The sequence below is a fragment of the Aspergillus nidulans genome, chromosome VII (assembly GCF_000011425.1).
Source record: "Aspergillus nidulans FGSC A4 chromosome VII".
NCBI classification, from domain to species: Eukaryota; Fungi; Ascomycota; class Eurotiomycetes; order Eurotiales; family Aspergillaceae; genus Aspergillus; species Aspergillus nidulans.
This window is the reverse complement of record NC_066263.1, coordinates 3216998-3241880: the sequence shown is the minus strand read 5'-3', so window position 1 is coordinate 3241880 and position 24883 is coordinate 3216998. Positions and strand designations below refer to the sequence as shown.

Genomic DNA, 24883 nt, shown 5'->3' with positions numbered 1-24883 from the left:
GGCCTCTGGAATACGTGACATATGCTATCCTGTCTATCTTAGGATGCTACGCCGAGGAGCAATCACTAGATTCGCAGCGTACCAAGCTAGAGACCGCCTATTCAGCTTTATCCCTCTTTCCGGGGTTGCGTTGATGCTGCGGCCGGATTCCCGATGAGCGTGCCACTAAGCCCAACTTCCACAGCACCCACAAGAAGCCAATGGAGATAACTGCGAATGTGCCCAGCTCAATGACCTGACTATTGAAGATACCACTGTTTTCCTTCAGTGTAAGAACTGGTACCTCCAATTCCTCTACCAGGTTGCCACCTTCAGGACTCGGCGAAGGGTGTAGCTGGTAGAACATTGTTCGAGGGCCAAATAGTCCCTCCCATCCCAAGTTTATACGATCAAATGGATTCACTCCCATTTTTGTGCCATCTTCCGCGCTACACGCCCAGAAAACCACGGGCCAGGGTACTGATGCGGGTTGGTACCCTGATTCTGACGGGGGCAGATATCGCAGGTGTAGAGGGATTGTGATGTTCCACTCTTCCGCGACCTCGTCCGACTCAGACGGGCTAGCTAGTTCAAGCAGCCAGTTCGACCCCCAGCGAGATATGGACCAGTCCGGAGCTTCGAGGTCCGTCTCCCCTGCCACTGCCCGGAGAGAGGCCAGATTATGGGACTTGAGGAACAACGGGTCTGTGGTCGAAAGCTGGTACTTATCGCCGAATAGTTTAGAAGGCAAGGTGAGGTAGGCATGCAGCGCACAGGTTGCGTCAGGACGCCGCGGGGGCTCCTTGAGCGCTTCCGGTGCTATCGAGATGGTCATCGTAGGATGCAAACCAGTTGGAGGCGGAAACGTGACCGAGTACGTTGCATCTTCATGGAGCGGATGATGTCGTGAGGGGAACGAGAACAGTGTAGGTTCTTGAACCACAGATTAGTCGCTGCCAGTTGGACGAAAATCTCAGGACATACTCAGCTCCTCATCCTGCCCAACAACAGCCAACAATCCACCGACTTTTATCTCCTCCGGCTCACTCGCGGGCTCTGCTCCCAAAAGACCAATCTCCACTTTATCTGTCCCACCTTCATGCTTTCCGATTGTCTCTGTCCACCCCTGCTCCCCTGGAGCCTGGGACCAGAACCCACTCATTGTCAGTGCATGCGATATACTATCATAGTTAATATCTACCGAATCGGCAGATAGGATCGACGCCGCCCGTTGGTGGCATTTATCATCTGTCCCACAAAACTTCTGCTGAATGTATGTCACAAGGTTCCCGAGAGATGGTAGTAATTCGTAAAACTGGTAGGCAGTCGTCGAAGCGAAGCGTTTAGAGAGAATGGGAGGTGTTATGAAGGATTTCTGGACAATAAGACGTCAACCTCGGTCACTGAAGCAGGGTACGGGAGAACTAGGTTTATACCTCAGGACTCTCACATCGCAACTCGTCATCAAACACCTTCTTCAGTAATGTGCACAGCGGCTCCCTTCCAGGACTGCGTCAGTACTCTGTATTCCCGCGCCAGCTTTGCAACCCACCCAGAGCCCTAGGTCAGTTACGATAGGCTCGCTTACCTCCCCTCACTATCCCGCTTCGCCCTTCCGGCCTCGACCGGCGAGTAAAACACATGCAAGCCAGGACTTATCCGACTCGACAACGGCGAAACAGCCTCAAATGCCCTCTCACTAGCCCACCGAATATGAAGCTGGTGGCATTGTCGCAGGACCTGCCAGAGCTGAATACGGTTTGCAAATTAGCCGCCAATCATCGCAGTTTATTGCCAATTCCAAAATGAGCGTTGCGATGAAGCAGTAGGTATAGTGCACACCTCACTAGGTAATTCGTCGAAGCTAAAAGTCACGCGTTCTTCGCGGGCAGCGTCGAGGGATTCGACGTATAGGGAGTCGCGGGTGAGCGTTGTTTGAGAGGGGTGGAAAGGTAAAGAGGGTTTTTGGATGTATGTTATTCGTTGGCGCATTGTTGTACTTGCCAATTGTCAAGTCTGGAATCAAAGCAAGAGTATGGGAGACTTGTACGGAGTGATACTCTAGACTACCGGAGACCACAACCTCGACAGGACAGCTCCGCTCGACGGGCCAGGCTTGAAGCTCCTTTCCGCATTTGGCACCGGCTTATCGCCGCTTTTAATTAGCCGTCGCTCAGTGGAATACTTCGATGGCTGGCTGACGGATGAGAAGAGGTGGGTGACTTTTCCTCTACGCCAGATACTTTGATGCGTTTTGATTTTGTATTCTAAAAAGTATGTGTTCGTATCAGGCTCACTCTGTAGAACCCATGCTGTAAAGATAATCCCAATACCACTCACATGGGTCGAAGTTTAATAATTCAAGAACATTTTGTAATACCTTCACTTGATGCCTAGTTCTAAATCGTCTTGCCCTGTGTCTTTCAGTTATGCTAACTAAGAATCCTTATCTAACTGCACCTTTGCTCTACAGATTGCACAGTAAACATGGATGACATCAGCGGAACCCCGCAGTGCCCAAAGTGCCCGCACAAACTCTATCGTTCGATCATGAGCCGCATCAACGCTATTCGCTCCTTGATTCTAGTTCTTTGCAATCGGAACGCAAATCAGCATGAGCGGGAGCCAGAGCTCAGGCTCACCAGGCTCACCAGGACCGCCAGGACCGCCAGGACGCTCTGCCCTCGTCGTCTATGGCTCCGAAACCGGCAATGCACAGGATGTCGCCGAAGAGGTGGGCGCTCTGGCAGAGCGCCTCCATTTCACAACTCAAATATCCGAGTTGAATCATGTTAAACCGGTTTGTTCTCTGTCTTTAATGGCACTCTGATATGGACACCACTAACTAGGCTGGCCATCGCTAGGAGTCGTTAAGGTCGTATACCATTGTCGTCTTTGCCGTTTCGACAACCGGTCAAGGAGATCTGCCGGCCAATGCTCGGACGTTTTGGAGATCGCTGCTTTTGAAGAAGCTGCCGCCGACTTTTCTGAGTGGAGTGAGATTCACGTGGTTTGGGCTGGGGGATAGCTCGTACCCCAAGTTCAACTGGGCTGCGCGCAAACTGTATAAAAGGTTGTTACAGCTGGGCGCGGATGAGATATACCCTGGTGGAGAAGCAGACCACCAACATTCTTCGGGGTATGTCCCGATCCCAGCTATCAAATACTGTATGCTGATATGGTCGCAGCTTAGAGGGTACGTTTATTCCTTGGTTGGCAGGGTTTCGGAAGCACTTGCTGGACAAGTATCCTCTTCCCCCGGGGCAGGATCCGATACCAGACGATGTCCAGCTACCGCCAAAATGGGTTCTACGACTTCGAGACCAGGAAGCCGCTTCGGAGGATGTCAGTCCCCCTGATGCAATGGGCGCGGCAGTAACAGGGGATTTTCCTGACTCGTACCGTCTCGACAATGACCATCGGCCACTACACGATAGCTTGACGGCAACTCTCGTCCAGAACAAACGTGTGACCCCGCAGACGCACTGGCAAGACGTGCGTCATCTGATTTTGACTGTCTCCGATCCCATTTCATATGCTCCAGGGGACGTATTAACGATAACCCCGAAGAACACTGCTGAGGATGTCCAAAGTCTCATTGAGATGATGGGCTGGCAGGAGCAAGCGGACCAGCTCGTCTCTTTAGTCCCTCGCGATAGCACTCGTTCGACGAATGAACTGCCTAGTCCGCCCATCCACAGCCTGGATTCCTACCCGCGACTGACCCTGCGCGAACTACTTATCAACTACTTAGATATTAGAGCAATCCCCCGCCGGTCATTCTTCGCAGCAATCGCACACTACACCACATATGAGATGCACAAGGAGCGATTGCTCGAATTTACCAATCCGGAGTATCTTGACGAGTTCTGGGACTACACAACGCGCCCAAGACGTAGTATCCTTGAGATCCTGCACGAGTTCGACACCGTCAAGATCCCGTGGCAGCATGCAACGTCCACGTTTCCAATCATCCGAGCGAGGCAATTCAGCATCGCCAGTGGCGGAGAACTGAAGCGAACTTCAGTAGGCGGGGCAAGATTCGAACTTTTAATCGCCATCGTCAAGTACCGAACCGTGATCAAGAAGATACGAGAAGGAGTCTGCACCAAATATATTTCCAATCTCCGACCAGGAAGCACACTCAAGATCCAGCTGCAACGAGGCGGCCTCAACTCGTCCGTCGGCCAACTAGTCGGCCCTACGATGTTGATAGGACCGGGCACAGGTGTTGCGCCTTTACGATCCATGCTATGGGAAAAAGCCGCGATCGTCAAGTCCTATCAAGAGAAAAACCCCGGCGTAGATCCGCCAATCGAGCCCACGATTCTCGTGTACGGCGGTCGGAATCGAGCCGCGGACTTCTTCTTCGAAGACGAATGGCAGCAACTGAGCGACTTAATCAAACTCAAAGTCCTGACGGCGTTTTCGCGAGACCAGAAGCAAAAGGTCTATGTCCAGGATGTTATTCGGGAGAACTCAAGCCTGGTCTTTAATCTCCTGCATGACAAGGGAGGTGCTGTGTTCGTTTGCGGCTCCTCTGGACGGATGCCCCAGGCTGTCCGGGAGACCTTGACAGAGGCGTTCCAGTACGGAAACGATGCCGGGACACAGCCGTTCAGTCGACGAGAAGCTGAAGATTACCTAGTTGGGATGGAAAAGACGGGGCGGTATAAACAAGAGACATGGTAGATACAAGGCTCCTTTGGACGTAGTTAGGCTGGCACCTCTATATACCCGAAAAGCTGGCTGTACAAAGATCCCGAATAGAATTATAGAGCAATATTATCTCATTCAATGAATATCATCCATGTAGCAATGATGATCGACACGCAGTATGCACCTCAATACCGAGCGACGGCTACTTGCGCGGACATAGCAGGTAAGTGAGCTGAAGGCTAACCTCGGCTGCGGTTGGAAGCGGGACAATTGAATAGTCTGCCGTACATCATAGGTGGTCGGCGTCGGCAGGTCGCAGGGCGGAGAGCGCTGACTGTTTTCTGCCCCGGTCACCGTCCGATCGACTGTCCTCCTCCCTCAAGACCTTCAGTCCCCGCAGTCTTGAAGTCGATTGTCCTTTCCCCCCGTGCGAAACACGTCTTAACTCACATAATCATCATGGCCAGTGGACTACGGATCCTCGTCCCCGTCAAGAGGGTGATTGACTACGCGGTGAGTTTTGCTCTACATGATTTGGATTGGATTATGAGCTCCGTTCTCGGCTCGGCGCAAGTTCAGCACATGTCTTTCCAAACAGTCGTTTGATTGCTGAAACTCGGCTATCTTCATTCTACCACCCATTTTCCTAGTATAATGTGCTGACTTGTAACTTAAGATAAAACCCCGCATCAACAAAACACGCACGGGCGTCGAAACAGCCGGCGTCAAGCATTCGCTCAACCCCTTCGACGAGCTTTCCATTGAAGAAGCCATCCGCCTGCGCGAGCGCAAAGGCCCTCTGAAAGTTGACAACATCCTTGCCCTCTCCGCTGGTGGCCCCAAATGCGTTGATACTCTGCGCACCGCCATGGCTATGGGCGCCGACCGCGCATTCCACATTGACGTCCCTGACAGCAATGACGGCGGGCTGGAGCCTCTCACCGTCGCAAAGACACTCAAGGCTGTTGTGGAGAAGGAGAATATTAACCTTGTCATCCTGGGAAAGCAGGCGATCGACGGAGATCAGGGACAGACGGGGCAGATGCTTGCTGGATTGTTGGGGTGGCCGCAGGCGACGCAGGCGAGTCGAGTTGAGGTAAAGGATGAGCAGGGGACCGTTGAGGTGGAACATGAAGTCGACGGTGGTGTTGAGATCCTGAAGGCAAAGTTGCCTATGGTTATCACAACGGATCTGAGACTGAATGAGCCGAGATACGCGAGCTTGCCCAACATTATGAAGGCGAAGAAGAAGCCGCTTGAGAAGTTGACGTTAAAGGATCTCGGGGTCGAGGATAAGAGGAGACTGAAGACTCTAAAGGTTACAGGTAAGTTATTTCTTTTTCCAATTATGGTCTCAACGCTGACCTGTAATAGAACCCCCTGCCCGACAGGGCGGTGGCAAGGTCGAGGATGTCGATGGCTTGATTTCGAAGCTCAAGGAGCTTGGTGCTCTGTGATTCACGTAAATTATAGTATGTTGCTCTTAAGCTAGACGGTATTTGATTTTCTTTTGAAGTACTCTACGGGTTTCATGGCCTCCGGTACGACCAGGTGCATATTGCATTTACAAGGGCTTACGTAGATGAAACGAGGCGTCATTGAGACAAAACAGACATGTGAATATGCTTTTATAGAAATGTTAGGCAGATCTGCTGCAGGGGATAGCATCATAATCATTCATTCATTGAGTAAAGAAATCCTGCAGCCCATCATTATCATGAAAATTCGCCACACACCCAAACGCCAACAATGCTGAAAATAAAAACTAGGTATATGTACCGGACCAAACAGAAAGCGAAGGAGATCATGACGAAAATCTATCCAATAGGCAATTAAGGAAGAATATCCCTTAGCACCTCCTTCGCACTCGAACTCAACGTCTTTGGGAATTCAACGTTAACCCGCACAATGAGATCGCCTCGTTCGCTGGGCTTCTTTGAGATTGTCATGCCCAGACCAGGGAACTTTTCTTCGTACCCAGGCGGCGTGGGACCGGGCTTTGAGACTCTGAGCGACTTGCCGTCAATGGTACGCACGATGCGAGTCCAACCTGTAAGGGCTTCTTTGAGGGATAGGTCGACGGTTGTGATGAGGTTGTCGCCGTGGCGTTTGAAGTTGGGGTGTTCTTTCTATGGTGGAGTTAGTGCCTAGTTCTATAACAAGGGAGTTATTGGGCTTGCTTCATGTAGCCGTGAACTTACCTCTGTCACAATGAGATGCACATCCTGGCGGCCACCTTCTTCCTGGTCGCCGACACCCCGATACTTGATCTTCGATCCGGTCCGCAACCCAGGCTTGATAGTCGCTTCCAGCGTAACATCCTGCACAGTCCGTTTCCCACTCGCGTCGAACGTCTTGCTCTTCACAGTAACCGTCTTCTTACAACCGCTCATAATCTCCTCCAGTGTCAGCGGCAACTGCTTCTCCACGACCGTCGGTTCAGGAGTTGGCGCCCGCTGCGACTGTCGCTGGAACCCAGCGCCGGCTCCATTACCACTGGCGCTCGCTCCGCGACTGCTTCGGAACCGCGGACCGCCGCTGCGAGCTCCGCCACCAAGGCCACCGCCTAGCATGGAGAAGATGTCATCGTCGTCAAAACCGCCCATTCCGCCGCTGGCCTTGGTGAAGTTCCGGAAAATATCGTCCGCGGAGCTGAATTGGAACCCGCCGCTGCCGCCCGGTCCCGTTGAGAAGTGGAATGTGCGCGTACCGCCGCCGGGCATGCCACCAAAGGAGAACCCACCGGGCATGCCGCCTCCCTCGAAGGGGTTGGGACCGCCGCCGCCGGGTGTTGGTGCAGGACCACCACGTAGAAGGTATTCTAAGCCGAATTGATCATAGACTTTGCGTTTCTCAGGATCTGAGAGGACTTCGTAGGCTTGGGAGACCTCTATACGGTATTAGCCGGGGTTCAAATGAAATGAACAAGAAGGGAAGATCATAACATACCTTTGAATTTCTCAGCAGCTTTAGCATCATCTTTATTCTTGTCTGGATGGTACTTCAACGCAGCCTTCCGGTAGGCTTTCTTGATATCTTCCTGCGAAGCGTCCGGCTTGATGCCAAGCGCATCGTATAACTTTGTTTCTGCGACCATAATGTGTATGTGATCTCGAATTGAGCTTCAGTTATTGATTAATAAGTGGAGAACCCAATCAATCTATGGGTTGGATGCAGTACGCCCAAAGGTGTGTTGTCAAAAGGGTCGGTAGGTAATAAAGGCTGTTGGAGGGGAACTCGAATGACGTAGAAGGTTCGGCAAGGTATAGTGCGGGGAGCTGTTGGTAGTATATCAGGCAGGTAAAGGCACAGAACAGCAGTAAGCTGTTTAGTTTAGGGCACGTTTCGAAGGGATACCAGCAGGATGAAGATGCCGATATATACGGAGGATGGGAGTGTCAGACGGTGCCTTGAGTGATGGCAGTGCGATCTTGCAAGAGCCCCAGGGAGTGACGTGTGACGTTGACGGCAGCACCAGCCATCGAAAGTTCTAGAAGCTTCCACCAACTTGCCGTTGTGGTAAGACACAGTCGTCTTGAGACTGATTCAACTAGAATAACAGAGGCGAAGTGCTCAACGAACTCAGCACAATGGCAATCATATTATAGGGCCAGATTGGGAGACGACACTGGCCGGTGGTGCCTGAAAGTGGCCCGCTACAACTTCAAGTTACCTCTTACGGATAAGGTTGGCGTTATCGGTGTCCAGCCAAGCTCCACTGCTCATTTATCTTTTTAGTTGGCATCTTTTTATTTACCGACATTTACTTTACATGCATTTTGCACGTGAAACAAGTTATATACATGTATATATGTATATATAGCAATATATATCTAAATACGCTCGCAGTGGGGTCCCGGTTTAGAGACTTTCCTCCACCACTATGTAATCTTTGATCAATGCAGTCCCGTTCGCCACGCTTTGAGTCTGTTCCTCAGTGCAGTAGGATGACAGTGAGAGGATATAGCAAGTCGGCTCCGGGCTGTCAGGCACGGTGTTTGTGACATTCCATGTCGAGGAAGGCCCCTTGGTGGAATAAGTGCTGTTCTTAGCCGTGGAGATCTTTCCTGTTGCGATGTCCCGATTGAACATTGCACGGTGGAAGATCTCATACGCCGTCTCCGGCTGATATGCCGGCACTTCATGTCCGGCTTGGTATACCCGCGTGAAGGAGAAGTTCCCATACTGGCGTACAGAGCCGCCGACATATGAGGAGTTGGTATGCAGCGGTGCGTATCCGGCAGCGCGGAACTTGTCGGCATGGCTGTAGTCAACCTGCAGACTTACTTGCTCACCGCCGTTCCACGGGCAGGCATAGTCGCGGTCGCCGTAAACGAGGGCGACCTTAATACCCGAGTCGAGCACGTAAGCTAGATCCTCCAAGTAGCCGCGAACATCAGATCGAGCATAATCACCAACAGTTCCAAATGCGTTGTAGACGCTGTCAATAGACTCGGTAAAGTTGATATGAACCCCAAGGGCATCCTGAACCCAGTGCTGGCTCAGATAACCCAGGTAGTATGGTGGAGGAAAAGGGTCCGGGTCGAAGTGCGCGATGTCATAATAGCCTCGTCCAGAGAACAGTGGGTAAGGGCCTTCCACGTTGTTGCTGCAGTACCTGTCCGCTGCCTGGCAGGCTGCATTCACGGTCTTGTTGTTGCCATACATGCGAGGGTCCCCTTCGGCCGCAAGCTGGCGGCATCGGACTATTTGGTCCTTGCAGCCACCGGGTTTGCTCCATGCATTCATCGCAAACTCATAGATGGTTTCGTTAATTGCCTCGATTCCGTAGGTGTTGTTGTACGCAATCTCAGGGTACGACGGAGCCTGCACAAGCAGGTCGATACAGCCGTTTATGATCCCGAGAGTGTCCAGATGAATGTAGTGTGATTCACCAGGCGTGGTAAGCGAGCCATTGGCGATCTTCTCGTTTTGCTCTTGGAAGAACGCAGAGAAAGACGGACCATAGCGGCCTCCATAGGACTCGGTCCAAATACTGACCCGGTCATCACGGGGCTTGTAGGCGGGGAACTCCGTGAACCAGGTTTGCGCAAACGACCAGAGCGCGCGGGCTGCGTTCTCAGTGGTATTTGCAGTAGCAGAGGCGTTGAGACTGGGGAACGTGCCCACGTAGAACGTATTGTTCTGCTCCGGGACCGTCGACCATCCAGAAACGTCACGCACACCTGTCAATTGATTGTACGTTCCATTAGTAGGAACATCATAACTGAACCCGACCTGGTTCGGTTGGTCGATGTAGAGCATGTTGACGTAATTGTTCCATGACCACGGGTTCAGCTCGGTGGAATTCGAGTCGATATTCACCCGGCATGGCCCGTTCTCCTGCATGAGCCCGATCATAGAGGAGCTTCCCGGGCCGCCATTCATCCAGATCGAGAGCGGCGCATTGACGGGATCATTTCGGGACTCGAAGAACCAGAAGAAAGTGTTGATAGGATACTGCTGATCCAAACCAAGATCGTTGAGAGTGCCAGGGGGCAGATGGACATAACCCGAGTAAGATTTTACGCCTGGGGTTGTCTCGCAAATTTCAGGCTAAGACGGTTAGACATCCTACCCATCACATAATGGGTAGAGAAACACACTTCTTTGTAGGATATCGTGACGCCCTTCTGGTGCTTGGAATGAATGACCTTGACGCCCTCGGGAGTAGGGGGAAAGTACTGGCCGGCGACGAGGCCGACCAGACTGGCCGAGAGGCCAACGACCGATGTTAGCGAGGGCATGGAGAGACTCGGCAGCACTCTTGTAACCCAGCTTGCTAGCAGAGATGAAAGAACGGACTCATCGCTGGGGCTTACCATGCTTCTTATCCAGCTCTTTCCTAGCTAAAGTGGATAACTCGCTAATCTGTGTAATAGGGGTCAATAAGCAACGGGTAGCGGGGGAGGTGCCGATCAATGTAACAATAACTGGGGCAAAGAGCAGCGACTGGCTAAGCTCGCTCTAGAGAACGCTTAGTGCTCGATTGGCCCCACTGCAGTGTAACTCGATGACCTGATATTTGATAAGAGATTGTTGGAATTTTGTCAATTCTTGTTTCTCACTCGTTCTCAACCTTGAAAGCCGCGAATCTACCGTGGTTGGGAGTTGCGGCTTACCGTACGGGTAGCCGGCCGGCCAGCGGAACAGTACCTGTCATCGCCACTGAATGAAAGCTAAGGTGTATTGGTAGACTTGGTAGAACTAATAGCTCATGCAGAGCCTAGGGGATATATAACTGAAACATGAAGGGTGCTATCATACAATCTAGCCATTTCAAACAGAATCACCGACCAGGTAGTGTACCCATGTTGTCCCCAGTATCCGCCAACGCCCAGTACGCTTTGAACATGCAGAAATGCTGACAGGAAAAAAAAGAAAAAAAAAGAAAAGAAAAGAGAAGAGAAGAGGAAGAGAAAGAGAAATAAAAGATGTCGCTGAAGCCAGGCTCAATGCCCTCAGTTGGCGCCACTGCCGGAGGGCAAGTGGACCTTAACACAAAGCTATTCACAGAAGGGTCAAAGCCGGAGCCTATATATACAGGAAGCCAGAATATAAAAGGTGAGCGAATAGAGGGTATCAGTGAATGTTGAAAGCGGGATTAGGGCTAACAGTAGGTTTGTGGTTTGTTCAGGAGTGCGTTGCTGCTGGAGTAACCTCATCTTGCGGGGGTTTCTTGTTCTCGATCTCGGTAGTGGTTTCGCCAACGGAAGAAAGGTCGGTAGCGACATTTCGGATGTTCGGGCTGGAAGCCTCATGCTGCACATTAAGGCCGTTTTCCGGCACCGGGATCTGTTGACTTGACACTGGATACAGAGTGGAAATCGTCGTCTCTGAGCGACGATGCTTTGTTTGACTCCGAGGTCGCGTCGATAGGCGACGCGTCCGCACTCGAGCCTTTCTTCGTGTTGTCAGTGGAAGTGGCGGGTCCGCTCGTAGAGGCATGGGTAGAAACAGAGGTCACGGAACGGTTGTCGTCGGATGATGCATATGGGTTGGGAGAAACCGGGGTAGCTGTCGACGCAGTCGACGCTCGTTGAGGGTTCCGTGGTGGAAGAGACGGAGGCTGTCTTTTAGGAATAGTTACGAGGCGAGCACGGGTGAAAGTTGGCGACTGGCGTTTAACCTCCACAGGCGCTGTCGGAACCTCCACAGATAGGGGCACATTGGAGCTGGTAGAACTATCGCGCTTCGAGATCCTGGCACTACTAACCTCGTGTACCTCGAGGTCCTCATCGTTGATGAACTTGTCCAGCATACCTTCGGCCTGCCCGGGGGGACTGGTTTCATGATGCTCAGGGATCACCGTATCCCAGCGAGCCTCCTCATTATCAGTCAGAGACGTCTTGGGTTCAGAAAAGTCACGGTTACTCCGTGACGACGCACGGCTGATGGACGTCGGGGCAGTCAAGGGTTCGTCCAACGTCTGTGTGCCCTTATCAGCACTTGCATAACTTTGAACACTGGTTCGCCAGCTGTTACGCCGCGAACTCTCCATACTTCGCCGGAAGGATGCGTAGACGGGGCTTCCTGGGTTCGGCCTGAATTCAAAGGCGTCATGACTTGGCCGGGCTTTCGAGCCGGCTTCGCGAATGAACAGACCTTCTGCCTCCAAAGCCTTGACCCCGAATGGATCGGGGTCCTCAGGATCTGGGACACCAAACGGCACAGAGTGATCGAGATCGACATCACCTGGCGTCTCGCCTGGAGGTGGGATTAGCTCCTCCTTCACGTCCCGGTCGCCTTGCGCTGACTTTATTGTCTGAAGGAGAGGTTCGATCGACGCAGGTGGGTGTCTGGCTTTACCGGCCAGGATATCAGTCACGGAAATGCGTTCCCCATAGAATCGCTCGTTCTCATCTGTACGCTCAATGATTATTGTGCCGTCCACCTGAACACCAGCATACAGCCCTCGACTCTTCATGTAGGTCCAAATGGGAGCCTGTCTCTTGTGGACTTCCGACTCGAGCACGCCTCCCATTCCAACTGGGCCCGCTGAAGCACTGACTTCTCCGCCCAACGTACAACGAACTTTTTTAAAAGCCTCTAGAGCTTCGTACGTGTTTATCACGACCACACAGTCGTAAATATCGATACCAGCGAGAAACCCTATACCCGCAGTGTGCAGCATAATACCGGATGGGGGACTCCATTCGCCTGTTTCCGGGATCCGGGCTAAGAGAACACCGCTGCCACCAGAGCCACTCAGCCAGAGACCGGTGCGCATTGTTGTGAAGATTGCTAGGCCCTTGGCCTGCTGGATGACCTTCGTAGGGATTTTCTTCAGCACCCGTTGCTTGCCTTTAGGTTTATCAATCTTGCCCGTTTCCTTGTTGATACTGTTCTCAGAACTCTGTCGATCAGACTCTGCCTCGGCATAGAAACCATCTTTGCAGAAGCTGCGCAGGATTCGCGCGGCCTTGTCGCTTTCTCTGTCAATAGTCATGGGCCAGAAAGCTTCGGCACCGACACGGTTCGACAACCGGTTAACGGGATCTCCCAGCTTGTCCAACGCGTGCCATGCTTTATCAAAGCCCTTTTTTGATGTCCCTTTTGTTCTCTCCCAGAACGAGGGAGCCATTGTGGGGGTCGGTGCGGCTCCCGCTGCGAGGACGATGGGTAGGCGAATACCGACGGTTCGGACGGATCAATGACGGCGGAGGCAGCTGAGCGTTCCAGCTATATAAGCACAATGCTGGGCCTGGAAGAAATCGGAAATGCCGGAAACGGCAAGCCTTCCAACAGTGGTGGAAATGCGCCAGAAGAATGTAAGACGGCGAGCCCGCGCAAATATTTGCTGCCGCAGCCAAAGAATGCGCACCTGGCGTTGGAATGTACCGCGAGCAAGCAATCCGCAATCACCAAGTCGGCCGGCCGTGAGTGGGAGATTCTTTCTCTGTTCGGGCTGTTCTGGATCGCTGGAGCCTATTTACCGAGACAGACCCTGGACTGCGGAAAGATCAGACGAGTGGCAACAGAAGAGGAGGGAACCGCGGACAGCACGCAAGCTAGCAAGGCTGGGATTTGGGAAAGAACAACCAGGGAAGATCAACCAAGGAACAGGCTCGCGGCTTACCACTCTTAGCACCGGCGCCCGGAACTCGCGGTAGCAGGGTTTCCAGGGTGAGTCAAGGTGAACCAGGGTATAAAGTAGCGTATAAGTAGTGTATAAGCAGGGTATAGCATAAGCAGGATAGATTCAAAGGGATGTTCCCAATGAGGTGTTGAGGCGGCCAGTACTATACACTGCAGATAGACGATGATGGATGATGCGTCGCCAGGGTCTATCGCAGAAAACAGTCCGTAGGATAGGAAATATCCAGAACATAAAGGAAAGAGGAAGAAGAAAAGAAGAAACAAACGACGTGGGATACGTAGGCTGCATAAGCCCAATAAGTACTGTGACTGACTGGACGGTTAATGCTCTGGTAAGCAGCAGGCATCGGCCCAGTCAGGCCTTTTTCCTCATCAACCATCAATCCAACGGCTGGGTCGGGAAGGCATGGTTGGAACAGCAACTAAAGGCTGGACCGGCAGCCAATGGAACGAGGAGGTTTCAAGGCACAAACTACTGAAGGCTGCAGAAGCAGGAGGAGGGGAAAAAGAAACGAGGCTAGAGTGAGGAGTATGACGGAGACGATGGGTCATGGCATCATAGCGCAGCCCCAGTCTTGATCTCTTGATCGATAAGCGGCTCCGTTAGACTATTTCTATTGAAGTACTCCTCACACTCCTCAAAGAATAACAGAGAATACTGCTAATGGAGTACAAACTAAAGACCTATTATTTACCTATCTATTTAACCATATCCTTGTTGACTTCTGTAACAGATCCTACTTTCTTTTTTGTTTTAATTAAATGTAAAGTCCATCTAACACCCGACGCTTTACCGTCCCCGACGGATCCGACGAGCCAGACCCAGCCCATCCATTCCTCCACCAAGAAAATATTGTTAGTAGATGCACAGATTTTTACCGCACAGACGAGTCGGGAACCAAAGACCAAAGGGCTGAATCATAATATTATTGATGAACAAGGCGTCTTTCCCAGTCCGATTTCCTGCCCGCCCAGGCAACCCTACAAGGGGCATCCATCCATCCAGCCTCTCATTATCGAATGTATCAAGTCGCGAAATGTGATACCTCAGTCAGTCGCCTCAGCCCAGCCTCTTGCACCCGCAAATCAGCTAGCCTCTGGCTTGTCTCTTCTAGCTTTGTCCCAAGAAAAAGGAAAAAACGAGAAGAAGATGATGAAGAAATAGAGGGAATCAAAATAACAATCAACAATGATTCTTCGTTCTTTCCTTTCTCGTATGCAAGTAATTGATTCTCTAGATTCGCTTCCCACAGTGATCTTGATCGTCGCCTAATATCCCTTCAGGCCGAAAGGCAATCTGGACTCCTACTCGAACCGGCAAGATTGGCAGCGGGACGACCGGGCAATAATAACTTTTAGTCTACCCTGGAGTACAGTGATCTGGCTTTGGTCCTGACCCTGCAGACTTTTATCGGAAATGAAAGACCCCTGCTGTGCCTCGCCGTAGGCTGGAGACGGTGGACCAGTGTGCCTGAAGGGTGCTAGTGTCCCCACCATATCAGTACATATACTTGCATCGAGGATCTGTTAATTATCTGCATGTCGATTTGTTGTTGAGACCTCTTCACCTATTTTTTTATTTTTTATTTATTTTTTTTCTTTCACTCTTTTTAGGAAGTAGTTCACTTCCTTGGCCGTTTGTTCTCGCAATATATTCCCGATCCTTGGACCCTTCATATGGTAGATCAGTACTCCGTACTGTCCAGTAGTCACTTCGATCTGGATTGCTCAAATCTGCTAGCCTGCGCATCACCCGTCTCAGGCATCATTTAATGAATTGGGAGGTGTGATCTATCTAATTCAGCTGCCGGGTGATTCGACCATGTGTTGTGCGCTACGAGCCCGCTACGAGCCCCGTCCATACTATATGCAAAGGCTCGGCCTGCTTAGGGGGTCCGGCGGCGAGATCGTGAGGTTGAAGCGTTCCTCTCTATTGACACGAGGCAATATACGGAAAGTTGATCCGGTAACTGTGAATGGAGGTCGGATATCATCTTGGGAATTCTACATATATTGTAATTCTATGAGGTAGAAGTGAGGCAGTTGGACAATTGATTGTGAGATCAACCATATAGTATAAAACTATGATATGATACTCTACTAGGTCGGCCTTTAGGCAACTTCCTCGCTGAGAGGTCACTAGGTTGCCACTAGAGTGTGCCTCGAGTGTGCCTCTAGAGTCTACACTAAGGATAGTCGTTCAGAGTTCGAAGTGATAGGATTGGTGTCCTGCTAGCGGTAAAACTGTAGATCAATCCTGTAAACTGCCTTGGAGTCAGGAAGCAGCGGTCCCTCAATATGACTCAACGAGAGGAAAGGACACTAATTCGCCATTTCGCCTCATCTACTACCGGCCTCCATTTACAGAATCCAGTAGGCTGCGGATTTGAGGCCGTTATCGCCGAACCGCGCGGTCATCTCTGAGCGTTCCCCGCAGACACCTCAGATGCACTACTCTGCCGTGCGACTACACGAGACACTGCAGGGGAACTAAGTAGAGCCGGCATCCTGGTCATGACGGGGTGGGGCAGCTTAGAGAAATGTTTCGGACGAACTACAGTTCATCTGTGGATACTGGAGTGTATCTTGCATCTGCAGGTGGCCATGCGCATATGAACGTATTTACACAGCCAGGACTAGTGCAATATCACGGAAGTGCTAGCAGCGCCACGATGTCTCAGTCATATTCAGTATATGAATTTTTCAGTAACTCAGGGTTCAATTGGAGGATCATAATGGCCCTGGCCTGATGACACGTCATGTCGCTGTGTCGTTTAGTTGTGGCTTATAGGACCGGTAGCGGAGGTCTATGAGGATATCAGAATCGATTAGGGGTATTCTTGAGATGTTTTGAGAGCTGATACCACAAAAGCAGAGAAATAATGATAAAGAAATGCTCATAAGCTGGTGATCGGAATCATGTCAACGAAACAACTCAACCAACTCCAGTAGTATGCTATGTAACCGCTTCGATGGAAAGAAAGCCAAACTCCAAGAATCTCAGCAAGGGTATCCATCCGTTTATACACCGCGTGGTTAATAGGTGTCCTCGTCGCCACCGCCCCCTCCATCGCCAAACCCATCATCTCCATATTCGTCGTCACCGCCGTCAAAGTATTGCTCTGCGTTGTAGTCGCCTCCCATCTCATCATCGTCATCCTCAAAGTCATCGTCCTCAATCTCCTCCTCGCCCTCCTGATCTTCCTCGTCTTCCAGGAGACCGTTGTTCTCCAAATCCTCGCCCTCCTCACCGTCTTCTCGTCGGCGCTTTGCAGAGTCCTCATCTTCATCGTCTTCTTCGAACCCACGTTTTGTTCCAGTCTGTAGTGTCTGCGGGACGTAGCCGTCTAAGATGCCGTCGGGCTTGTAGTTCGGTTGGATGGTCGTCCAGAGTTCGCGAGGGAAGAATTTCATGACTGCGCGACGCTCAAATATCAGCATCCTTACACACCAAACGTAATGAACGACTATGAGTTAGGGTGGCTTACCATATGGCCTCCCCTGTATCTTCGGCACAAGTCTTTTCTTCTTTTGGTACTTCCCGGAATAACTTTGCATGCCATTGAACGGGTCGAAATTAGCCTTGGAGCTACCCGTGTACCCTGCCGCCCCTGCAGAGACACCGAGAATCGAATAGTAGGGCCCGTCATGGAAGCGTTCGCGGAGGGTGCGGTAGAGGTCGACTTGAGTTTTTTCGCGGGCGCTTAGGGGCCGTGGCTGTGGGATGTTGTATTTCTATATAGACGGGTCAGACCATAACCGAATGGAATGCGATGAGGCACGTATGCATATGCACACAAAGGGCAGAAGATCGCGCATGAAAGTTTGATTTTGTCATAGCCCAGAAGGTGGGAGGTGCTTAACGTACAGGAAATAAGGGCGTAGGTGCTGTGTCTGCCTCTCCGTTCGCATCTGTGCCATCCCATGTAAATTCTGAGCCGGGCAGCTTTCTGCCCTTCTTTGCGCCAAATCGCGACATGGTCTTTGTAAGATATGATTAAAAGGAAAAGAAAGCTGTCTGGAGATGACCGCGGCTGCGAGAAAAGTTCCGGCGGAGCTTGACTCACCGCCTTGGCGGGGCCAAAACGCATCGAAATTAGGGCTCGGAGCACCATTCCAGGCCGCTTGCTTTAGATATCTCGTATACATAGAAGGGAAATACGAGGATATAACTGTGACAGAGATTTTTATTCCCTTGCGATTTCTATAGGCCTACCGTCTCCACCTGGGCAATTGTCTGAGTTCCAGGACCAAGAGGTCCGTCGTCTACCCTCTTCTTCAAAGTGCGTACAATATCCTCAAGGTCCGACGCTCTGTCCTCTATGCTTTGAATAGACCTATACAAGGCGACTAGAACCTCGTACCTCGCTGTCGCAACCTTCCAGACAGCATTCTGTGGGTCAGCCGCTCCACCGGCCACAAACTCGGAGTACGAACGAGGTGGTTTGAATAGAAAAGGTAACAGGGTGGTTAGAGCTGGGGGAGAGATGGCAACCCAGGCACCTGACGGAGGAAGGACGCCTTGCGTTGCCGGAGACAAACGACCGAGATCTTCCTCTGACGGAAGCTGGTACCGAGATGTCCCATGAACGGATGAGGTGAAGTCGAATGATAATGTCTGCCAATTAGCGGTGACTATAGCGAGCATGAATGATATGGCCGCGAGAGAGATGTCCTTCATCGCCAAAATATCAGCTGCTGCGACGACATCCTCCCATAACGACGGACGATGATTTTGATAGAGAAAGTACAGAACGCGGGCGGCTGCCGCTTCTTTATTCCAGTCGGTTGCTGTTTGTCCGGAGATATTGAGGTCCAATGAGTCAGATATGGTATGCTTCGGAGGCCCATGGAAAATCTTTCCCAGCGCGTTGAACACCTCCTGATTCGGAGGGTTTGTTGGTAAGGAAAAGATGGGGTTTACGCCCTTTCTGCTGGCCTCCAACAGTAGCACCCTTGGGAGAGATGAGAGGACGTTGAGTTGACCGCTTGGTACAGGTCCATGTGCCCACTGTGAGGATGAAATTAAGAGAGAAGCATCAATCCGAGAGAGAATGCGATCTAATAATGCCTGGGGGTTCTGCAAAAGGTGGTTAGGGTAGAGCTCAGCATATTGAGCGACGTAAGCCATGACTGGACCACAAAGGAAACTTAAATCCACGGGGTCCAATTTCGATTCATCCACATAATACTCCAGCAGAGTGTCGTGGATCTTGTGCGAAATGAGAAAGTCGAGAGCCGGGGAGGAGAATGTAGATGCTGACTGTACGACGGTTCTAGACGTCAGGTTGGGAGCTTCGAGTTCTAGTAGGTCGCGGAAAAAGTTCAGCTGTGTCATGTGCATCAAAACATCACCCTGATCAACCATTTCGCAAGCAGCGAAGTGCAACAGGCTCTTGCTTTTATATTTGGCCTCAACATCCGGTACGTGCGAGCTTGAGACATAGTCCCAGCGTAGACCCCCTGCTTTCACCAAGAAGCTCATTAGTCTGCCCTGGGCCACAGTCTTTTCGCGGTTTGACAGGCCGCTGGACGTAGTATCGGCGAGACTGCAAAAGGAGTACAGACGCCCGTAAACATCTCTGTCGTTGAAAACCCTTCTCCACATGAGGCCTTGGCCGCCAAATCCATTTTCCGCTCCATTCTCCAGTGTGCTCGTCTGGTCGACTTCTAGGAGCGCCCAGAGAGCATCGAATGCCGCCTGAGCGACAGCAGTTGAGGATGTAGAAAGCCAAAGTTCCACAAGAGATGTGACCAGTTCCGGATCGCCAGCAACTATCGCAGCATCGCTTGGGTGATCTCCCGCTTTGCGCAACAACGTCAATGCTAGCTCGTTTATAGGTGGTGACGGGGCTCGAAAGCCGGCAATGAAATTGATAGGAGGGTCGATGGCGCAAAGGTCAGCAAAGCTGAAATAGACAGCGGACTTGATACCAAGGGTGGTGACAGGCGTAGGGTCTTCTTGGAGGACAGGTAGGAGCTGCGATATCTGTGTCAACAGTGCTGCGGGGACTTTACGGTCCGTACTCTCTGTAAGCTCCAGCTTTAGCTTATCGAGGATTGTCTGATCAAGCCTGGTAGAAGGGTCGCTTTGGACCTGTCGTAAATGAGTTGCCACTTCATCATACGTAGATGGAACTGCCATTTTTGCGGAAGATGACTTTTGAATGCTGAGAGCTGGAAGTGAGATGTGAGAATCGGCAATGTTGGCGGGGAAGCTTCTCATGCAAACAAAGCAAACTCGGCCGACCTGGGCCCCCTCTTGAGCCGGGGAGAGAGCTTATCAACCATGACCACCAAACTATCTGATAACAATTAGCTGGCCAACTACGGCCTTAATCGCACCTTTAAACAACACGCATACACACACGCAAGATGCCAGACGAAGCCATATCCATTCTGTCCCAAAAGTCATCAGACTCCGGTCTCCACATCCAGCTACATCCGCTCGCGCTTCTCACAATTTCCGACCATATTACCCGGCATGCTGCACGGTCACAGCAAGGACCCATTGTTGGGGGCCTGCTAGGCCAACATAATGGGCGTGAGATAACAGTCGAACATGGCTTTGAGTGTGTGGTGGAAATAGGTCCAAACGGCGAAGCTCAGCTGCCCAATGAGTGGTTCGTTGACCGAGTGAAACAATGTACGAAAACGTACGCCGACAACTACAAACGCAGTCGCTGACCAAACGCAGTCAAGGATGTACACAAGGTACCAGCTCTAGACCTTATCGGATGGTGGTCGACAGCTCCTCCCTCCGGGCCGACAACAGCACATCTGCCGATTCATCGCCAGATTCTCCAAAATCACAACGAGTCCGCAGTATTTCTCACGTTCCATCCATCCCAAGTCCAGGGAGCGTCACAATCTCAAGGGAAGCTGCCGCTGACCATCTACGAGAGCGTCTACGAGGGAGAGAGTGTCACGGAGAATGGGAAAGCCATGCAGGTGGACGGCGAGGAACAGCTGTTGAATATCCGGTTCAGGGAACTACCATACACTATTGAGACTGGAGAGGCGGAGATGATTGGAATCGATACAGTGGCTCGTACGGCAAGAAATGCAGCTGCTACTGAAACCTCAACTGTAGCTGCACCTTCTTCTCAAATAGACTCTGATAAGCAGGAGCAGCAGCCAGCAAACACCGACCTTCTCTCACCAGAAGAAGAAGAACGTAAGTGCAATCCGCAATTGGCACACGACACGGGCTAACAATCACCACTAGTGATCGCCTCTCTCAACACACGCCTGAACGCCATCCGGACCCTGGAGTCCCGAATATCCCTCATCAAGTCCTATTTGTCAAGCATATCTCCGTCCTCGGAAGAAGGTCAGAAAGATTCCGCAACAAAACCGGACCACACCATCCTCAGAGATATTAACTCTCTTTTGTCAAATCTCTCTCTCCTCACTCCACATGAACAAAGCGCTTTCTCAGCGGAGACTCTTGCACAAAACAACGATGTTAGCCTTGTAGCCTTGCTCGGCCAACTCAGCCAAAGTGTCAATGGGATGAGGGAGGTTGGCAAGCGCACGGCGATTGTGAATAGTGTAAGGCGGAACCGAAAGCAATTGGGGGCCCAGAGCCGATACGAGGATGATATTCTGGGCCGGGATGGCGTGGCACTCGGATAATGACTTAGCTTATTAAGACCAACCACAAGAATATATGGTGATTTCGAGGGTAATTCTATGCGATGCTTGTCCGAATAGTGCTCGTTCTCGTCATCTAGTAGGCTAGGGAGGAGTAAAAAGATGCTTGGTTTTTTGTGAAGGTGTAAATCAAACAAAAGAATAAAAAGACTGTATCAAACCAATGATTATCTATGGATTTGTCTTGCATAGCTAGCTACGTTTACACTCGACAGTCGCCTATGCTGATTTCCTACGCAGAAGTTAAGCCCCTAGGTCTTGCCGGGCATATCCGATGCAAAGTTAGGGCTTTTTGTCAGATACCCTATCTACGCCAGATGCTATATTCAGCTACCATATTCACACGGAGTGCGTTACTCATTCCTCGGTAAGATGAAAGGGGCCCTCAGAGCAGTCGTCGTGCTTCATACAGTTTCAACAAGGGTAGGGGGAAATAGCCGTTACGTCAGCGTCTGTGCGATAATCCAAGACCTGCAGCCACAAATTGACGAAACGAACGAATTGCAATTCATCGGGCCCAAGGTTGGCATTGTACTCGACTATCATAAGAGGTGTTTCTAATTGTGGCTTTGGAGTAATAAGAGCTGTCATGCTACCATCCTTGTGATTACAGCTAGATATACAAGTCTATATCGTTCCAGTTCATGACATAAAAGAGGACGCCTAAACCATATCATACATGCAGGGTATTGTTCTAGTAACATCAACATTGAAACAGAGCTTTAGAGAAATGGCACGTAAACAAAGAAATGCAATAATAAGACAAGCACGCCAGCGACTTTAAGTATTGCTTAACGACGTCCATGAGGGTCGTATCTTGTATGTGGGGGTTGATAAGATTCCGGTAGCGGGATTGGAGGTTGCTCTTGAAGTTCAGTGGATGAGGGGAAGCGGGCGTGATCATTTTGACGGCCAGATTGAGGAGGATAATAGCTGCCGTCTGAATCCGAGGGAGACCTAGATGGGATGTAATGTACCTCTTCGAATGGGGATATCGGGCGAGAAGAGTGCGAGTGTAGGTCTGATTCTACCAGGTAATCGTGATCTGATCTGGTGTTGGCATGATAGTGCTGATTACGGTCGTCCTGATAGTAATGTGGAGGTGCCGATCCTACGTCTCCTAGGTCGCTAGTGGATGGGTTTTGCTGGGCGTGGGACAGGAGCACCTCTCCTTCTTCATCTGCTTGATGTCCGTAGCGGTTTGAAGCAGCGTCGGCCTTTAAAGCACCAGAGCCCCCGTAGCTGGTATCAGCTAGACGTTGTGTGCTTCCCGCTTGGTCGAGGCCGGCAGGCTCGGTTGAAAGCTGGTAGCTGGGATCCAACATTCTCTTCTTTCGACCAACGAACAACCAGCGCATACTGCGACCCACAGCTTTGAGGAGGTCAAGAGGATTGAGAGCGTCTAGAAGAGCGCCCATTCCCCAGCGTCCGCCTTGATAGGTGCGCTTCCCATTGCCGTACATGTCGGTGACCTCATCTCTTTGGAATCCGATTGCGTACGGTTTCCACGGAAATGACCAAAGATGCAGTACGGCGAAGAGGGCCATTTCAACGCTGATGATTAGTTCGGCAAGCACGACCTTGAGATCAGGGGCTGCGATTTTTTTCGACGATTTGATAACGCCAGCGGAGTATAAGAACGATATCAAACTCTAAAAACTGAATCAACAATGGTAGTTCGGGAACATACAGATTTGACACTTACCGATTGCCAAAATGACAGGAAGATGACGAGTTTGATCGACGCAACCTTCAAGAAAGGCTTGTGCTCGCTGATTTCGTCCTTGATCTGTATGTAAAATTGGATGAGACAGTACATTGCAATAGTAACGGCAACACACTCAATGGCCAGCACCTTGATAATGTCAGCACCCATTCACGAAGCTTCCGCGCGGCACCTACCCAGATATGAGAGAAAGCCGGATTGAGGGACGACTCGCAATATAAATCAAACTTTTGCGTGATGACTGCCACAATGGTCATCAGTACGCGAAGAAAACAGTACTGAAAGACGCCAACCCAAATGACCTAACAAACCATGTCAGCACCTCCAATCGCGCGCGCACAATGTCTCCTGGCGTCCCTACATTAAACCACGTCAAACCACTCCGCGGAACCCTCCATATCCCGTTCTTCCCACCCGAGCATTTCTGAAGCCAAGTTAGAGGCCAAACCCAGTTTTTCGGTTGTATCCCGCGGAAGTAATCTTTCTGGCTGTGCAGATCGGGCGCGATATAATGGCAGAGCAGCGCAAAGAAAGCCGAGATTGTGAACGCTTCGTAGCAGTCGCCCAGTACACTGTAGTAGACGGCATGTTTGTAGTAGTAGGTGCTGAGCCAGGAGACGAGGGCATAGATTGGTATCATGAGCAGGATCCGGATGATACTAAAACAAGGCAAGGACATGGTTAGCATCGGAAAATAAACGAGGCGGACGAAAAACGGTCGGTGCACGTACTGCCGTTGTTCGACGGGTTTGCTGTAATGGGTGGCATGTCGCATAATAAGGTAGAAAGATATAAGGCCGGCGATGATGGCGAAGACGCCAACCACAATAACACAGAGTTCGTGAAAAGTAAGTCCATTATCCCATAAGTCAATCTCATGGACTATGATCGACACGTATATCAGTTAGCGATCACATCGAGTCGATCATACAACAAAACACAACAATGCAAGCATACTGGTCTCATCCTCCTCCGTGGTATTGCAGACCGGCCAACCCATTTTCGCTGTATTTGAAACCCCTCAAAAATGAGGTGCGAGAAAAAGTGCACGGAGGAAGGCTGAAGCGTTCAAGCGCAACTATTTTGGGCCGCCCGTGGAGTCAGCGGAGTCGCGGTAGATCAACCCCTGGAACCACGCGACGGCTCTGGATTTGCAGTGTTTGCTTGTCGAGGGCTTGTCCTCGGTTCTTGAGCACTGGATTCGGCGAGTTCAAAAGTCTGAGAAAATGTAAATGAGAAGAGATGGTGCCCAGTTCGCGCGGGATGGAGCCTGAGAGAGGCTCACGTTCCCCAACCCGTCACAAACTACTCAGAGGCCCCTCAGAAGCCCAAAAGGGGAAGTTGATTATAATGACCTGGAGGTGGCTGAAGAACCCTTGAGTTAGTGAAACACCGAATCTATATTTAGAATGTCTGAAGACTGAAGGACTCAATTTCAACTGTTTATATAGCGTCGGAATAAATAAATTGTGAATATAAAAGGCTGTTAGTCGTCAATCTCATCGTCATACCCTCATAAGGCAGCAGCAAAAAAACAAGATCGCTAAGCTTTGGACAAGCTGGCTGACACCCACTCTAACCACGCACGCGTTCACCTGCCAAGCCATGCATCCTGGTCGCCTGCACAGCCATGCAACGTTGGTAGTTCTAGCCATATAGTTGCAGTAAAAGGTACACACTGGTTCTCCTTCAGCCCCCGAATTTCTCTTATTATAGTACAGTAAAGCAGAGCAAAAAAAACCCCCCGCAGTAACATGCAATGTG

The 24883-nt window shown here is 50.9% G+C and overlaps 10 protein-coding genes across 10 annotated transcripts, besides 1 other annotated feature; 3 read left to right on the top strand and 7 right to left on the bottom strand.

The window, feature by feature from the left end:
* Window positions 1–24883: part of a sequence feature (contig 1.36 75..96901(1)) that runs on past both edges of the window.
* ANIA_02240 (protein pbn1) lies at window positions 51–2038 on the bottom strand. Its single transcript, XM_050612992.1, has 5 exons — window positions 1822–2038; window positions 1568–1728; window positions 1438–1479; window positions 964–1160; window positions 51–912 (listed from the first exon to the last, which is right to left on the bottom strand). Exons 1-5 carry the CDS (start codon window positions 1969–1971, stop codon window positions 98–100), a joined length of 1365 nt encoding a protein of 454 aa, XP_050468837.1. The 5' UTR covers window positions 1972–2038; the 3' UTR covers window positions 51–97.
* Window positions 2594–4671, top strand: tah18 (NAPDH-dependent diflavin reductase; the record flags this gene model as incomplete). The annotated part of the gene is made up of 3 exons (XM_050612991.1): window positions 2594–2779; window positions 2844–3118; window positions 3168–4671. The coding sequence occupies 3 exons, from the start codon at window positions 2594–2596 to the stop codon at window positions 4669–4671; spliced, it is 1965 nt and encodes a 654-aa protein (XP_050468836.1).
* ANIA_10278 (electron transfer flavoprotein subunit beta/FixA family protein) lies at window positions 5035–6154 on the top strand. Its single transcript, XM_050612990.1, has 3 exons — window positions 5035–5151; window positions 5315–5963; window positions 6013–6154. The coding sequence occupies exons 1-3, from the start codon at window positions 5098–5100 to the stop codon at window positions 6093–6095; spliced, it is 786 nt and encodes a 261-aa protein (XP_050468835.1). The 5' UTR covers window positions 5035–5097; the 3' UTR covers window positions 6096–6154.
* ANIA_02238 (putative DnaJ domain protein Psi) lies at window positions 6240–7963 on the bottom strand. The gene is made up of 3 exons (XM_654750.2): window positions 7588–7963; window positions 6840–7528; window positions 6240–6767 (listed from the first exon to the last, which is right to left on the bottom strand). Exons 1-3 carry the CDS (start codon window positions 7733–7735, stop codon window positions 6471–6473), a joined length of 1134 nt encoding a protein of 377 aa, XP_659842.1. The 5' UTR covers window positions 7736–7963; the 3' UTR covers window positions 6240–6470.
* On the bottom strand, window positions 8442–10482 carry cp1 (putative carboxypeptidase S1). The gene is made up of 2 exons (XM_654749.2): window positions 10245–10482; window positions 8442–10194 (listed from the first exon to the last, which is right to left on the bottom strand). The coding sequence occupies exons 1-2, from the start codon at window positions 10461–10463 to the stop codon at window positions 8500–8502; spliced, it is 1914 nt and encodes a 637-aa protein (XP_659841.2). The 5' UTR covers window positions 10464–10482; the 3' UTR covers window positions 8442–8499.
* ANIA_02236 (lipid-binding SYLF domain-containing protein) lies at window positions 11324–13222 on the bottom strand (the record flags this gene model as incomplete). The annotated part of the gene is made up of 1 exon (XM_654748.2): window positions 11324–13222. The coding sequence occupies one exon, from the start codon at window positions 13220–13222 to the stop codon at window positions 11408–11410; it is 1815 nt and encodes a 604-aa protein (XP_659840.1). The 3' UTR covers window positions 11324–11407.
* On the bottom strand, window positions 16774–17716 carry ANIA_02235 (DNA-directed RNA polymerase III subunit C31; the record flags this gene model as incomplete). The annotated part of the gene is made up of 3 exons (XM_654747.1): window positions 16774–17153; window positions 17226–17472; window positions 17606–17716. The coding sequence occupies 3 exons, from the start codon at window positions 17714–17716 to the stop codon at window positions 16774–16776; spliced, it is 738 nt and encodes a 245-aa protein (XP_659839.1).
* On the bottom strand, window positions 17942–19882 carry ANIA_02234 (uncharacterized protein; the record flags this gene model as incomplete). The annotated part of the gene is made up of 1 exon (XM_654746.1): window positions 17942–19882. One exon carries the CDS (start codon window positions 19880–19882, stop codon window positions 17942–17944), a length of 1941 nt encoding a protein of 646 aa, XP_659838.1.
* ANIA_02233 (protein csnF) lies at window positions 20043–21438 on the top strand. Its single transcript, XM_050612989.1, has 3 exons — window positions 20043–20383; window positions 20435–20914; window positions 20966–21438. The coding sequence occupies exons 1-3, from the start codon at window positions 20113–20115 to the stop codon at window positions 21373–21375; spliced, it is 1161 nt and encodes a 386-aa protein (XP_050468834.1). The 5' UTR covers window positions 20043–20112; the 3' UTR covers window positions 21376–21438.
* Window positions 22087–24119, bottom strand: ANIA_02232 (OSTA/TMEM184 family protein; the record flags this gene model as incomplete). The annotated part of the gene is made up of 6 exons (XM_050612988.1): window positions 22087–23045; window positions 23099–23248; window positions 23296–23421; window positions 23481–23778; window positions 23851–24001; window positions 24077–24119. The coding sequence occupies 6 exons, from the start codon at window positions 24117–24119 to the stop codon at window positions 22185–22187; spliced, it is 1629 nt and encodes a 542-aa protein (XP_050468833.1). The 3' UTR covers window positions 22087–22184.